Here is a 16,907-nt window from a genome sequence, read left to right as displayed (position 1 = left end):
CTTGTGTTTTCGTAGGGGTCTGAAAAAAAAAATGTGGTTGATTGGGTGGTATTTGCACTTTACTTTGAGATATGAAACCATATTCTCAGGTCAGCTCATCCTATGGTCAGCCTAAAGTGAGCAAAGACCTGGCTTGAGCTGCCAAATTGCAAATTAAACCAGGCAATGTAAGTAGTTATCATATTACCGAACAGATCATTTTTCTGCCAGAGGTAGGCTGATTTTGGTCCTGAGGCAGAGGGATCGACTAGTTTTGTGTTCCACCTGCTCTGATCTTGGAAGAGGAGGGAACTCTCTAATTCAGCAGTGAGTAAAAGGAGCTAAAACAGAAACAGACTATTGCACAGGAAGCCGAGCATCGCCTCTGCTCTTCCTGTGTGAAGAGCACTGTGCTGCCTCAGGGCTGGCTAAAAGCAAAAGGGGCCCCCGGGCTGCTGCTCTCTGGACGGGCAGAGAGCAGGAGGAGAATTCCTACCTGCCAAAATCTAGTCTAAGCGGCCCGCAGCCCGCTCTCCTGCACTCCACCAACTGGGAATTCCCTGTCAGAAAAATAGTTCAGTTTGCCAAACATTTGTCTTTGCCAGGTGGAAAAATCAATGTGATCTGAGGTCAGTTCATGCCGCTGAAGAGGTTCCACACATTTCACTTCTAAATGGGCCTACAGGATGCTTCACTCAATTTCTCTCCGAGTCCACTGTCTTCTGGGAGTTAAGACTATAGCTTTCTCCTCCCTTTAACCTCTTTTTCTGGTCTGAATTCATTGGGGTACATTTCCTTAATGCCAGGCCATTTTCCTTCTGTCCAGGCCCTGGTATGCATCGCTGATCATATACACTGGAGAAGGAACTGGACGTGCAGGGGTGAAGTCAGCTTCCAACCTACACCCCGCTTGCAGCAGTGCGCAACAGGAGAAATCAGCTGAGCTGGTCGAAACGAAGCGCTTTGGTCAGCAAAGCAAACCACAACGAAATCCTCTGATTTCATGAATGCCAACCTTTTAAAACACATAGGGTTTTTTGAGTTATTTCCCTGGCCCCTAATTTCTGTTACATAAAATGACAGAACGGCATTTTCTGCAACAGAGAAATTCCAGCCCTGAGCAAACTGAGGTGTGACAGATACGTAATGTACCACCAGCATCGGAAGGGGACCGTGTCTCCTATGTGGGTTTTAATGAGGCATGCTAGTCTTTGATCTATACCAAACTTACCCTCAAACTTAACACAACTGTTTTAACAAAGTTACAGCAAATTCCCCTATGTGTCTCCAAATCTTCTCATAATACTTGAAGACGATTGGAGGTCCTATCCACCCTGCAGCTTTGGCTCAGCCCCGGGGTGGCTTTTTGCTTCTGCTCTTAATGTGTCTAGATTGGTCATGGAACCTTGCTGTCCAAGGGATGACCCCAAGGTGAGGCTCAGAAGGGCCACAACAATTCCTGTATGAGTGCTCCAGGGCTGTTATCAGTACAAAATAAAGCAGAACAGCTAAAAGCACCTTTGGAGATCATGAGTTCTTGCAGGTTGTTGCAAATTAATATCTGGCTTCTCTCCAAATTTATGCATGGCTGGTTATCAGCTCACCAGTATACAAAGAAAGCTCTTGAAGTAGGAAGGCAGACTCCTGGAGGAAGGGGCTTCCTGGTCTATCTGCAAAAATGCATCCTGTCTGCAGGCCAAGGGCTCAACATGTGCATTTAGTGGTTGGCCTGAGGCCCAAGTTATATTTATACTCAGAGAACGTACTTCCCCGTACCAAAGAAGTGTAGTAGTGGCTTTTGGAATTTAGTGTATTTGGACTTAGTGAATTTGGAATTAGTACCAAACAGTACTAGCATTCTGCGTCTCCACCTCACTTTAAGCAAAACTTTGAAAACGCTAAATCAAGACACTTTTCCCAAAGACCCATTCCTAGAATTTACCACTAAGCTGCTACAAGCTGGGATAGAGCTCTTAGGATTTGTGGAGAGCTGTGTGAAGACCTGTGCAAAAAGGACATTACCCATAAAACGCTCACTTACAGACATATGTTTTTTGGAGTTGTGGAGCTTAAAGTTAACCAGGTAAACTCTTATATCTGTTATTAGCGCAGAGAACTTCACAGTCACTAACCAGTCCATTCTGAACACAACCTGTGGACAGCTGATACCAAACACACCGACCACCACTGTTACCTCCAATCTGAATATTACCACATCACCTGTATCATAAACCCTGGTCCTCTGATACACAGAGAGGACCAGTGAGGGATACCATTTCAGTGGGAGTGCTGTACCTGGGTTTCCCTGAGCCATGGAGTCATAGATGAGTTTGCAGGACTTCAGCAAGATGGCAATCTTCTTTTCTGGGGAGTAGGCCTTGTGCATGGTTGTGAACTTGTGAAGGATCTTTTCCAGCACAACGGTTTCAGGCACACTGGTTGTGACACCTAGGTCAGTGGTAGTTGTGTTTTGTATCACAAGTTGGTTCTCTTTTAGCTGCTGTAAAGATCCATCTTCATTGTGGATTTCTTTTAAGTAAGAATCAATGGCTTCTTTTAAAGGTTTCAGGACACATTTGTACAAAGCTGTCTCAGCAATCACTTCTGCGTGGAGAAGGGAGAGCACAAAAGTCTGTGATAAATAATCAACAGAGTAGTACAGGTGCAAGTAAAACTCCTAAGAAAGCACGTGGTTGGTTATTCATGCACTACTGCATAGCTGTGAGCAGGGAACAGAAATTACATTCCAGAAAGTAAATGTTTCATTACCAACACTCTCCAGAAGTCCTGCATAGGCTTGAGATGAACGTCAATGTGCGGTCTCTGCCACTGGAGCCGTAGGAGAGCTACTGCTACCAGCAGCCCCTGCTGTCTTTGCCGGACACCTTGCTGACCAGCATGGCGCTATCAGGCAGCAGGAAAGCCGACTTTGGGAAGAGATGAGGAAACTTCACCTAACTAGGCTTCTTCTGACAGCCCTGTGCTTACAAATGCCCAGGTGGGATTCATCTCAAGCCCCTTCTAACATCTCCCTCTGACCTGTTTGAGATACTCACTGCAGGATGAAATCAATTGCATCCTCAAAGCACCCCTTTCTCCACAGTGACTGAAAAGGGGCTGTAGCCACCGGCTCAGAAGCAGACACCAACATCTGATCAGAAGTTTCCCACCCTTACTGCTCAAGTGACCCTAATTTACTGATACTTAAGTCACCTTTTACACCACCTGTGGATGAGGAAATTGTGTGGGTTGAGCATTTAGCAGGAGACAAAAGGAAGCATGAAAGACTGTGAGAAAGTCTGTCCTCTGACTCCTGGAAGCCAGAGGCAGAGATAGAGGGACTGCAAGGGATCCTCTTGTCACCCCTGCGCTGAGGCAAAAAGGTCTCCAGCAAAAGAGTTCATCCGCTCAGTCAGTGGGGAAGGAAACAGAGGGCAGTAACATTAATGTACACAAAATCCAACTATTTTAAAGAATCCAGAGAATCAGGCAGCCTGAAGCAGGACAGATTCAAACGGTAAACGTTCCACGGTGGGTGTCTCTGCCCCCCACAGAAGACAGTCCTCCCCAGGCTGACTGCACCACATCATCCTGGTCAGGAACCGGCAGTGAACAGGGCCAGATCTAACCAGGCGTGTCCGCGTGAAGGTGGGGGGATCCTCGCACACACGCAGCTCTGCCAAGCAGAACAAGGACACTTCTTCTTTCTGCCTCCTCTCCACCTTCCCTAATCACGATTCAAGATGGACTTCTCTGTGCTGACACCCCCTCTCTGCATCAGGAACAAAAATTGCATGTGTTATGTGACGGGCATGAGAAGTGGAACTGTAGCTCCCCTCTCCTGCCTATGGCAAGGGGCTGGCAGCGGGTCTGTTCTGCTGGGGACACAGCAGCATCATGTGAAGCCTTTGCTGGGCGAGAAAGAAGTCATCAGGGCCTGTTGAGACTGACAGCTGAGTGCCTCTGAGTCCTGGCTCACCACTTAGCTGGGCCCCACCTAATACCGGAGCTGCAGGATCCCCTGGAATCCCTGGTCACTTCTGTGGTTGGCCATGTTCTGCATGAGAACCATGTTCTGTGGTTCCCATGGTCTGGGAGTTTTCCAGCTCCCAGCTTGCTTTAAGCCAACCTAGGGAATCTCATAAATAGCCCTGCATTGGTTCTCAGGTCCTCAGGAAACATTTTTAAGTCAAAAGAGCATGTGAGTGCATGCATGCACACTTTTTCTGGCTGTATGGCTTTGACTGGGATAAAAAAACCCTACAGCTCTTTGAATATTCCCTCATGAATGGACATTAAACAGGCCAGTCCATTTCTTAGCAAGGAGGGAAGTAGCACATTACTCCCTCACAGAATATTGAATAAGAAGCAACAAAACATCCCTAAACAGCCAAAAATATTATTTTTCCTCCCCAAGGCAAACTATGTCTGCAGCAAAGAGAGGTGAATGCTGCATTTTGGAGCTAGCAGTGCTCTTGCAGCGGGCAGCTCTCTTCCACACCTCTGAACTCTGAGGAGCACACACCAGGACCAACTGATTCCTCCAACCTGCCACTCAAAATCATCATAGTCTTGTCCCTCCTTGTGAGACAGTGACTGCCCCCTGATCTGGCTGCCACATGCCGGGAGTTCTCCATCCTCACCGCAGAGCGTGGGGCAGTGGATGTGGAAGGCCATGGGGAACAGAGCTGTGCAGAGGGAAGATGGCCTTTTCTGTTTCCAGTGAATACAGTTCTCTGTGTGTGTGTGCCTATGCACACACATATATACACACACACTCATATTTGTATGTGTGTATATGCATATATACATACATATATGTCTCTCTCAGACACACAAACACACATCTCTTCTGCTTAAACTCTTCCCTTTAAAACATCCATAATGGGTTTTCCCCCTCATTGGTCTCCCAGTTTTCAGAGCTGCTCCTCCACGTGCTGGCAGCCACAGAGCTTCAGTTCACACCCCTCAGCTTTTAGGAGGTGGTTTATAATTCTGTAAAGAAGAAACTGTGTCTGCATAATCCTGTCTCCCTCCTCACCTTCCCAAATCCCGCCCGAGGATGAGTAAAGCACAGTCACCTACCTAACTGTTCCTCGGTGTAGGAGGCTGGATCTATCAGAGATTTCAGCTCAGTGCTCTGCACTAAGTAACTCTTCAGCTGCGTCATCATCATCCGGATTTCTTGTAGCATCTCTGTGCTGGAGCTCTGCTTTGCCATCATCTCTAAACTGTACACTCTGTAGTCCTGCACCAGGTTGCCAAAGTACGAATCCTTGTCCTGTGCCAGCTCCACTATCTTCTTCTGCAGCTTCCTGTCACTAGACAAAAAGACTGTGAAGACATTGGACAGGCTCACAAAGGACAGCCTGTTCTTGGCCTTGCCCAAGATCATGGAGCGTGTCTTTTTACCGGACGAGCTACTCAGCATCTCCAGGTCATCCTCTGTGCTACTGGTGGAGTAGGAGTCTGGTTCGGACGCTGACGCCTGAGCCATGGCGCTGCCTCCCGGGATCTCCAGAGAGGAGCGCGAACCTTTCAGTTCAGCTGAGCCAACAGATTTGCGGCCATGTTCTTGTTCAGTCTTGGTGTGTGTGCAAGTAGCACCACCTGCCACTGTAGGTGAGCTGCTCTTGCACAAAGCCGGCGCCGTGGCCGTCTCTGCCACTGTTCTTTGCTTTGACTGGTAGGAGCTGGGGATCCTCGGTACCTGGGAAAGCCTCTTCCTTCTCGGTGGTGGGATAGGAGGTGACTTTGCTTTCTCAATGGCATTGCTTTGTATCTCAGGCATGTCCTCCTTCTTCTCTGCAGGTTCGGGCTTTGTCTCCTGAAACTGTGATACAGCCACTTCGGGAACCTCCCCAGGCATTTCTACAGCCTTTTCGCACAGCAACCTCTTATCTTTGCTCTCTGTACTTGTGTCTTGTTTTTCTCCTGTCCGTTCCCCTTTCAGCGTTTCACAACTTCCAGGCTTACCCACACAGCTCTCCTCTGAGGTCCTCTCGCACAGCCGCCTCCGTGGGGGGACAGAGGGCTGGGAGCCCTTCTTGAGGCTCACTGCCGAGGGCTCATTGCCTGAGCAGCTCTGCTTCTTCTCTTCTTCTTTATTGTCACCGCCCTCAATTTTCATTTCCTTGATGCTCTTTCCTAGCGGCTGAAGAAGCAGCTCGTTTTCTTCACAGGCAGTCATGGGATCCCGCAGGAGCTTCAGAGAAGGTTTCTGAACGAGAGCGTGAGAAGGTGGAGGTGGAGGGGGGCGGCGGGGAGACCTCCTTTCAGCGAGTGTGGTGGCAGGGGGGAGATCGGCACTCACAGCATGGCTTTTAGGAGGAGGTACATCTAGAGGAAAAGGATTACTGCACTCTTCTATAAAAATAGGATTCACGAACCACAGCCTGTCATTTCCTATTGACAGCTCAATTTCACATGAGCAGTGGTTTGTGCTACTTGCAAAACACTGGGTTGATCTTAAACTGTCTGCCTGGGCAGTGCTGAAAGCAGAGTCTTTTGCAGGGTGGGATAACTCCTCTCTTCTTCTGTGGTTTAGGGAGGAATCCCAGAAATCTGTCAAAAAAAGAAAAAAAGAAGAATGAAAAAAAGCTCTGAGAGAATTTCAGCTGCTAATGGTATGTAGAAGTCCTACTTTTTGTTAAAAGAAATGGTACACAAGCTTTCACACCTCTGCACAGAACAGTATGAAGAAAGGGTTGCCTGTTTTATGTGTGTGAGAGGCTTCAAACCAGGGGACAAGCTCAGAAGCTTCACCAGAAACCTCCTTCTTGCCAACTTTAGGATACTCATCTAGTGAAAACTGTTAATGCTGTACAGCCTATGCAGTGTGAGCAGGAAGGTACAAGTAACAAATATGAATGATTGTGAAAATGGGTCTATGGCTTGATCAGTGATTGCTGGCCTCCAAATGCAAATAGCTGGGGAAACCTGAGGCGAGGGTGTGAAGACCCCAGGCAAGTGCTGTCTCCTTCTTGCTGACCACGGGACGGTGCAGGGCTGAGATGTACAGCCTGGATCCGACACGCACCAGGAGCACAAGAGACACCAAATAAAGATGTGGCAGAGTCTGTTCTACACAGAGGTCTGATCCTGCTTTACAGTACAACCAGTCCAGAAACATATGATTTTAAATACCTTCCACAGATTAAAATTACCATTAACGTCTATATGTCTGGATGACCACACTGCTTTGCATCTTGCCTTGAGGCTGCCTGCCTGCAGGTGTAAGAGAGGAGAGATGGTGCAAAAGACTGCGAACACAGGAAGGCTGTGTACTGAAGGACTGAAGAATAGTTAAGTATTTCAGTGCCATCAACCGTGACTAGAAAAGGAAGATGGTGTTTCAGATGCAAGTAGTTATTTCTGTATGTCACAAACCTCGTATTAGAATTTATTTTGCAGTAACTTGTTTAAAAAAAAAAACAACTACAGAGTGTTCATACATCTTTTGAACAGATTCAGTATCATATTTAACCTTTTTCCCTTCCCCCAGAGGTGAGTTCTCAAATCTGCTTGCCTTTCCAGTCTGATTGCTTTTAATCACTCAGGTGCTAATCCAGGATCCACTACCGGAAGCATCAGGAAACAGAGGTTCTTGAAAACCCTGTGTGTTCTGACCAAGGGAAAGGGTATAAACCTCTGCGGGTGTTCACTGTGTGAGGACTGCATAGATGCCCACAGATTTAGGGACAAGGGCTGGATGGGAAATCCTGGAAACACAGGGATGCGGATAAATAAACAACTATTTTGGCGTGCTTGGTCCCTGGACACAGAGCTGAGGCTGACGGCGCACTCTTACAGAGGATGCAAATGGAGCTGCCACATGGCTCCTGCACCCCACCCTGTGTTTGATGTCAAGCGCATCTCACTGCACAAACATCACGTGCCGGGCCTGAGAGGGGACAGATAGGGCTGCGCAAGTGTGGGGTGACCCTCAGTGCTGAGCATGAGGTACAGCTCTCAGGACAGTGCCTTCAGCTGTGCCTTGCCAGGGCCCTGTTCTCCTGCCAGCTGCACCAGCGTAGCCTCCAGCCCATCATGGGGAAAGGGGTGCAGGGCTGAGCTGGGCAGAGGCTTGGGCAGGGTCTGCCTGTGCCTCTTCCTAAAAATCAGCACCCCAGAAAAGCTCAAAGCGACCTCCAGTTGGGAACGTCATGGCGGAACTCAAAACAGAACAAAGAAACTCTTTAACTGAAGCCAACGCAGAACTCGGGGGTGGAACACATTCTGATAAAATCTCTCCCTTGCCCACTGTGTCCCCAAAGACAGGCCACTGCTTCCCATTTTACTCCCCAGTGCAGCCGTGACTTTTGATGTCTTCCTGCTTGCAGCCAGCTCCATGCTGTTGCTGGAAAAGCCATTTTCTTTCTGCCGCCGCCATGACCTGCCCTCTGCAGGGCTCTGCCTTTCCCCCTCGGTGCCCTGAACCCGCTGCTGGCCTTGCCTCCCTCTGCCATCGATGTGGTCCTCTGGGCCACAGCCAGCTGCCCCAGGGACAGGGACCATCCCCATCCCTCCAGCGGGTGCAAGTGGTGCAGGCAGGGCAGGACGGGCAGGCTGACTCCTTGCTGTCCCCCTGCTCCCTCTAACCAAGCATTTGTATAACGTAGCCACAGAGTAAGCCATGAAGAGGTGACCTAAGAGACTATCCATTCCCATCAGGATAAAAGTGCCGATTTAGCCTCTCACAGCCTAGGCTAGTGTCCATGGCTAACTCGACTTCATAAGCATGTCACCGTGCTTTCTCAGGGAGGCTGAGGTTAGAACAGCTTTATTCTCTGATTTCCTGCCATGAGAGGGAGGAAAAGAGAGAAGCTTAAAATAAAAGTGTTGCCAGGAACAGAAGCACTCTTGACAACAGAATTCAGGAATAGACGTGCAGATGCAACTGCACATAATAGCATCAAGCTAACTACTCCCTCGTGTCTGAGACTGTCTGGGGTACGATTTCCGTTAAACACTCCAACTCTACTGGGTATCAGCAAATGCGAGACAGTGGAAGTTGCTTGTTCAAGTCAGAATATAATGCTGTGGAGCGTCATGGGCTGAGAAAATGGTGAGTAAACCAATCTACAAAAGGGAAGTTGGTTATTTTTTCTCAGTAGTAGTCAGGATAAGACGCTGTGATGAAAATGCAATGCTCCACTCAGACTGTGAAAAACCAGAGGAGGTGGTCCTACCAAGGGGGTTACGCAGCTGCTTCAGAGAAGGTGTTTCCCAGCCCAGCCGCGCTGTCTCATACAGCATGAAAGGAAGTTTGATCATCTCCCATTGCCACCTCCTTCCCTTAGCTTACACTCTGGGAGGGATAATTAGGCAGTTCTTTGAGACTTTGGCACATCTGTGATGGTACATGCTCTTTGTGAAGCGCATTCATGCTAATTCTCCTGCTAAAATGCCTTCTGTACCAGCGAGGTCAGGACGAGATGGCCTGCAGTACACCCTCTTTGACAATATACATAACAGCCAGATCCTCTGTGGAACAATCCAGCTTGCAGGTAGACATCTTAGTTCTACCATCTCAAAAATCCTATCACTTTGATATAAATAAATAAAAGCAATATATGAGAATTTCAACCAACTCTAGCTTTCCTTTGGGAGGGCCACTTCGGGCAGCACTTATTGGTTGTGAACCCATTTGTACCCTCAAAATTTTGTTCCAGGAAGCAGTGAACAGCATCACTCATTTCTTCAGCCTGTTCGACTTCAGTGAGACAGTATGGCACTCCAAGAAGCTAGCATCATCTTTAAGCAACATCTTTACACAACAGCAGGTTTTCTTCTTTTCTCAGAAACTTTTCTGGCATGCAATACACTGTGACAAGCCAACCTCCAAGCATTACCACTTTTATGACCACCAGTGTACAGGGGAGAAGGAAGAAGACTACAACCAACATTACTTCGGTGCTTGTGATTTAGTTAATCCTTCCTTTCAGAAGTTGCTGGAGACTGTTGCCTGGGTCAGGATCTCCTCGGCTGGCTCAAATTAGACTACAGGTTGGAAAATCATGATGCACATCTTACATTTTAATCCAAACTTTTTACACTTGTTATAATAAAATTAATAAGTTTGCAGCTTACTATCTCAAGTTGCAAAGTACCTTTCTTTAAGCCATAAGTGCTGGCTGGACACCCATACTCAGGGATGTTTTGACAAATTGGAACATCTTCAAAACAGAGGATGCTGAAAGTGTTAGAGGCAATTCTGATGGGCAAATTCAACGAAGATGCCTGAACTGAAACCAGTGGGGTTTGCCCATACCTTCTGGGAGGCATAATGCAGAAGATCTAAAAATAGAGCTGTAAAGCCCCAGGGTTCTCTAGTGAATATCTCTAAGTGAGCTAACTCTTCAGCTTTCACCCTTGTTTGGCTGTTTCCAACAGCTGAGGGAAAACTGAAAAGCAAAATAGCATGGGAGTGGCCAACTATAACAGCAGTCTCAAGTGGTGTGAGTTAAATGGGAAGGAATCAGAAGGAGACATACTTTAGTTAACAGAACTGCATTTCCCAACTCTGTAACTTTATACATCTGATCTAAAGTTTGCTCATTTGGTGCTGTCACTAAAAATAACATTCCTTTTCGTATCTGATTAGTGTGAGGAGAGAGAGAACATTCCTCCACCAACTAGAAATCCTGCAAGAGGAAGCAGAAATATCAAAATTCAAAAATATCACACCTCCATCAGCATTGCCACCACACATCAGAAGGGGAAATTGCAAAGGTGTTTTCCTCTTTTCATGTACCTCAAACGCCAACGGCTTCCAATGTGTGTAAGCTATCCTGAGAGGCTGTGCCATCCTTCAGTTGTTGAAAGCCCCAGCTTATACAGTGACACCGTAGCTCTCACACCCTGCACAGAAGACCAAGTGGAGGTTTATATCTAAAGGGGCAAATGGCCTTTTTTCAGTGGGTTTCTATAGACATAAAGATCATAAACATCTTCTCTCCCGCATTCAGGCCTCCTCAGCTATTCTGAAGACAATAGTTCATCTATCCTACCGTTGAATTATGTCTGTGTGAGGCAAGTCTGAGTTCTCACAAGTCTGAGTGAAACTCTGGCTGCTCTGAGGGACTTACCTATCCCCAGACTAGAGATAATTTCAAGGTCTTGAAAGTTACTGGCTTCTAATATTGCTTGTGGCAGCTTCAGGGTGAAGGGCAGCAAATCCCTGTAAAAAGAAACACAGTGAAAAACCAACAAAAGAACAAACCCCCATGATTGTTAGGAACTTCAGGTTTTACTGTTGGTTTTAGTGATTGAATTGCCTCGCAATTTCAGCCCTGTTCTGCAAAGTCCTGGACGTTGTCAAAGGGAGATCTCACAGCCAGTAAGGCATCATGAACATTGTTGGGTTGCTCGGATTTCACAAGAGGTCACCAGCTCCTGCGGTGACACGCCACGCCACGCCACGCCACGCCACGCCACGCCACGCCACGCCACGCCACGCCACGCCACGGGCTTCATGCTGTGCCTTGGCTTCCTTCTCCAAAAAACAGAGAGAACACCTCTCACCTCAGGGGAAGCCACAAGGGTTGAAATACCTTCCCATGAAAAGTGAGGTGTTGCAAATTGCAATTACTGTAATTAAGAAAGCTATTCTTTCAGGTGTGGAGGTGTTTTGCAGTCCTTTTACCTGCTGGTTGCCCCTCTCTCCCCAGCCTTCTTTGTCTTTGAAATATCAGTGTAAGCGTAAGGCATTGAGACACGGCGGGACACAGTGGGGTTAGAGCAGACACTAGCCCCTGGGTGAAGAGGCAGACAATGATGAAGTGCTGCATGACACTGAGAAAACATACATATCCATTTAGTCTCTGCTTTCAGACTTCTCACTGCTTGGTTTCTGGAAAGATGCTGTATTTTTACAGAAAAAAAAAGATGCAGTTTCTCAGTGGATGTAAGTTAGGTTTCACTGAAATGCACCCTAAGTCTCAAATAATTTAATTTAATTAACTTAATTGTTCAGGTTTGCCTCTTGCCCAATGACAATTTGCTAAACCTGTTCCTATCTCAATTCCTGTTGTCAGAAGGACTAGAAAAGCCAGTAATAATAGCCCCTAAAAGGTAGCAAGGAATGGCGCAGGGTCATTTTACACATTAAAAAGTTTAACAAAAGTTAAAGTTGCCCTTATGAACAGATACATATCTTACTGATGCACAGTGTACTCCGTGGGTTCTCTGTGCACCACTGAGCACTCCGTTGTCACACGGTTTGACATAAATGGCTGTGATCCCAGGATTATTTTTTTTTCATGGCAGATATCAGGCTTAAAAGAGGAAGAGGGTTCACGGACCTTCTGCTTTCTTTGTTAGTTATTATTATATGCATGAGCAGTTCCCTTCTATTTCTTTTTCTTTTTTTTTTTTTTTGTAGAAAAATACATCTAAAAATCAGGAAACAGTAAGAGATTACCCTAGTAGAAAAACATCTGGTTTTATTCATGGGGCAGCAGCTTGCAGAGAAGCCACCAAGTCACCCATTACCTACAGGTGTTGGTTTTGTGATTTAAGGTAATCCAGCCAGGACAAACTTTCTTTTGAAAAGAGCCTGTCAGTCCTGATAAGCTGTTTCCAGCTATTTATAGATGACTATTTACTGCATCCCTGAGAACTGGGCTCTCCACGCACCGTTACGGAGAGCTCCTACAAGCCGCCAGCAAATGGTGGGCCAGCGCCTAAGCAGCCTTTTTATTACATGCTTCTCTCAGAAAATTATTCCCTGTTTACCATGTCTTTTGACAGTGACCTGAGAAATCACATGAACCATCTGAATGTGTATTTGACACTCAGAAGTAACATCTATAACAGGATCTGTCAAAAGCTTTTCTTTCTTTCTGCGACTCTTTCTTAAGCCATAATCCTTTCTGCAGGAAAGCAGAAGCGAGTGGGTTTTCCCTCCCACAAGTCGTTTGACTAGAAATACCCAATTCTTGGTTGCATCTGGGCTCTTCTTTGCTCCTTTGGTTAGGCAGAAATCTTTATATGGGGCCAGGGGTTAATTTTCGTCCATTCTATAGGGTGTCTACACATCTAGATGGCTAAATGCCTTTTCATTGATGGGGGTGAGACAGAGCGTGGTCCCCTGTGTGTGGGCAGGAGTCCTGGCCCAGCAGCGTTGAACGCAGCTGGCTGCAGAAGCAGCCCCAAAATAGTGCGAATATTACCATCTGGGTAAACTGCAGCACACTGTATCATACCATAGATAGACCATTCCTACTGCGTGACCTAACCAAGTCACTAGCACGACTGACTTGTAAACATATCCTCAATCTCCTTTCCCCTCTTAAATGGGAATAACTACTTTAAGAGTCCTCTGAGTTTCTATAGGGAAGGTGAAAAGTTTACATCCAACTCAAAACAAGGCCTGCTGCAACAAGAATGGGGTAAGGAGGTGGTAGAGGCATCACTGCAGTGTGCTCGGCACAAACACACGGATTAGAGGAGGCTGCAGACAGGTTTAATTACACAGAGGGACGCATAAGCAGCTGATCAAATCTTGCACTAATGAAAATGACCTTACAGGTCTTTCCCATCCCTGTGCCTACTACATTTGGTATTTCTGCGCTGGGCAAACAAACAAGGTCTGTTCTTTATCACTGTATTTTAGTTTTAAATTTTGGCTAAGGAAAAGAAATTGTTTCAGGACTACTACTATGGTCTGGCCCCATCATAGATACTAACATCTGAAATACCTCCTGGTCTGGCAGGAAACCGGAGAAAACAGCGGGGGCCATGCTGTGACTGGGAACTGGGGAAAGGCAGTCCAGCAGGGAGAGTGAAGAGACCCCTCCGTGGCAGCAATGAATCCAACTCACCTACTGACACAGTAGAAGGCAACCAGTTTGAAGACATCCTCAAATACAAGGACAGATCCTTCCAGGTACAGGACTGATGAAAAACAACAAAAAAAAGACAGTCAGCAACTGTTTTCTTTGCACTGTATGGTAAAAAAAAAGCTGGTGGGTTTGGCTCACACATCTTGTATTCTGCAATCGTCCAGTATTTGCATGGACTAATATGAAGAAGCATAAAGAACTGGCTTCAGACGGCCAAACGCAATGAGATTCTTCAGGGAAAGACTGGGGAAGAAATGTCTCAGCCTAGATTTCTGAACGGTTAGCTCAAGATATCAGAGTGTTGTGACAGTAATAGAAACAATGGGAAGAAAAAAACCCAGGTCACAGCCAAAGGGTTCATTACAAGCACATCTATTTCTAAGGACGCGCACATCCGCAACACATATGGGGTTGACCTTGAGACTCTCCATGCCGGAATCTGGTTTGGTCTGGATGGACAAAGCGCTTTGAAGTAAAAAAAACAGACATTACTATTTCATTACTATGTGTGTGGGCTCTGACCTGGGTCACGCAAGCGGTGTGAGCACAGCCTATTTGTATCTCCCCTGTCTTCTCCCTCCCATTGTGTTACACAGCGACAGCACCTTCCTTTAAGTGGCAAAATACAATCCACACCACATTGCAGAGTTCTTCCCAATGACCTCCTTTATAACAGTACGCTATGGCATTGTGTAGCCCAAATCTCACCTGTTATTAGAGAGCTTTTGGCAGCTAAGCTAGAAAAAAATCATCAGCCAGTGGAGAAAATCTCACATTGACCAATAACCCAACACAGAGAGAAAGAGATGGATCTGCAGGAGAGAAGTGTCCATCTTTGCTTCTGCTTTATAGTCTCACAAATTGTCTGTGCCAGTGTGTACACAACACGCAATCACAAAGACTGACAGACTAAAGGAAATCTGCAGTGGTTTCTCAAAAATTCCTGCTTACTGGTGGTAGAGAACTGGAGTGGAGCTGCACCATTCCTGCCACAGGAGCACGCCAGGAGTCCTTGGGGAGCAGCACCAGCTCAAACCCTCATAGCGGTGCCCACAGCCGCTCTGCGTCTTCCTTTGCTCTGTTTTCTGGGGCACAGGTCCGAGCTGTGGACAGGAATATCAGCTATCGTGATTCAGCTGCCTCGCTCTGCCACGATTCACAGCCCCGTGAAGGATCTCCAGCTCCTTGCCCTGCCTGCCTGGTTGTTAGCTCCCCGGCAAAGCAGGGCCTCCAGCACCTGCAGAAGGGAGACATCCACCTGGCTCTCCTCTCCCCCAGCTCCGTGCTCTGGCTCTTGTTCTCCAGCCAGCAGAGAATCCCACTGGAAGGAAATGCTCAAGCTTGTCTCTCGTTCAGCGTCACAGTTCGTTCCCCAAACAAGGCGTTTCCTCCTTCTACTTCTCCCTTTCTCCTCGCCCAGGCCCTGCAGGTTGCTATTTTGGGCTGAATACACCAATGTAGGCATTTTTTAAAGAGGTTTTCAGAAGTCATTCCTAGCATCAATTTGTGTTGGATCAGCACGGACAGATGAACCTCAGTGCGTGCGCTGATACCAGACTGCAACGTGGAATTCAAAATATACTTTAAGCAAAGCAATCCCTTTCCCTTGCTTTTTTCCCACAACTGGAAAAATAAGTGTTCGGCAAGTTTTTTCTTTTTCCTTAGTAAGAATCATGTTTCAGCCAGGGATTTTCATTAAACATCTACCACGAACAATTTCTATAGTTTGAAATCCATCTGCTTTGCAGCTCTGACACAGGAAATGAAAATAAAGACAAACCCCGGTGCTGTTCCAGAGAATGAACCAAACCCCAAGAGCCTGAACTCACTCGAATCTCTAGCAATTAAATAAAGCCCTTTGTGTGGAGGATGGTTTTAAGGACTTTTTTTTTTCTGGTAAGAACCACATGTTCACTTTGGCACCCCGAGTTGCAGGTGTACGTAAGAGAGCAGGCTGCACCTGTACATGTTTACAGCCGTGAGCACATCACTTGGACTGGAACTAATGATTGTTTCTGTGCCAGGAAGCGCTGCCATTTGGGACCTTGAATTTTAGACAAAGAATATTAGTTCGAGCCCCTCAGTGTCGGGAGTATCCACGTAGAAGTGCCTTGTTACCATACAGCTAGTCTTCCTCCCATATATAGTTAAATAGCATAAAACACCACAAATCACCAGGAATTATATAGCTAAAGCAGTCTAGACACAAAAGCTGCTGGAGCTTAAGGACAGGAGTTTTCAGCAGGCGGTATACAGAAACCGGACTGTCCCCGGTCTGCTCTGAGAGGTCATAGAAGGTAACAAAATCAAGTGTATTTGTCAGCAGGTTGGAATTCATCATAACGAGACCCACAGCTCTGCTGGGACATTTTTGGGTGGCCTGCAAACAAATAAGACTAGAAGAACACTGCTTTAGTATTCAAGCACCATCAGGACCAAGCACCCTGCCCAAAATTTATCCTGAACAGTGACAGTGTCAAGCAGCCTGCGCAGGGCTACTCTGGCCCCTGGGACTCACTCCCAGCACAATGCCCATGAGGAAAGCCTTGCGGTCTCCTGTGGGGAAAGTCTTCCTCGAGAGAACCTAACACTTTTTCCTTAACCTGTTTTTATCCAGACACCTGCTGACCGCCAGCAGGCATCACTGGTAAGTGGTGCTTCCCGACTGCTTTGCTGTGGCAGATGGGTGGCAGAGGATGGGTACGGTATGGGAACATCTTCTGTGGGAATGGCTGTCATTTGCCGGTGGAGACCATTAAGTGGGTCCTGCTGCATATTTCTAGTTCTTAGAAAGATGCAAAAAATAGCAAGTCTGTGCAGCTAAAAGGGTTCTGCTGACTGTTGGGGACAACGTACCTCTCCCCCAGTGCCATTACTGCCCTCAAGGCACCCTGCTGTGGCAAGACAGTCAGGAAGAGGTACTTTTCTCTGGCAGTGGACATGCTGTGGATAGCTGGGGACATTTCACTGACATGAGCACTGCTGCTCAGGGACGGATCATGGTGTTGCCATTTATAGGAACTCGTCACTTCTGCAAAAGCTACAAGCAGACACTTTTCTGCAAGACTGCTGTAATCCTGC

General features: G+C 46.9%; 1 protein-coding gene across 1 annotated transcript in view; it reads right to left on the bottom strand.

Moving 5' to 3' along the window:
• The window catches only part of RIN3 (Ras and Rab interactor 3), a 50,127-nt gene that overhangs the window by 12,317 nt on the left and 20,903 nt on the right, over window positions 1-16,907 (bottom strand). The window contains exons 4-7 of the mRNA XM_009895477.1: window positions 13,806-13,878; window positions 11,070-11,161; window positions 5,065-6,543; window positions 2,275-2,583 (exon numbers count right to left, since the gene is read on the bottom strand). Coding sequence (XP_009893779.1) covers window positions 2,275-2,583; window positions 5,065-6,543; window positions 11,070-11,161; window positions 13,806-13,878 — 1,953 coding nt within the window. The remainder of the gene's footprint in view (window positions 1-2,274; window positions 2,584-5,064; window positions 6,544-11,069; window positions 11,162-13,805; window positions 13,879-16,907) is intronic.

This window comes from Charadrius vociferus, unplaced genomic scaffold, assembly GCF_000708025.1.
Source record: "Charadrius vociferus isolate BGI_N301 unplaced genomic scaffold, ASM70802v2 scaffold140, whole genome shotgun sequence".
Taxonomy (NCBI): Eukaryota; Metazoa; Chordata; class Aves; order Charadriiformes; family Charadriidae; genus Charadrius; species Charadrius vociferus.
The sequence above is the reverse complement of the archived record's forward strand: the minus strand, read 5'-3'. Positions and strand labels throughout refer to the sequence as shown.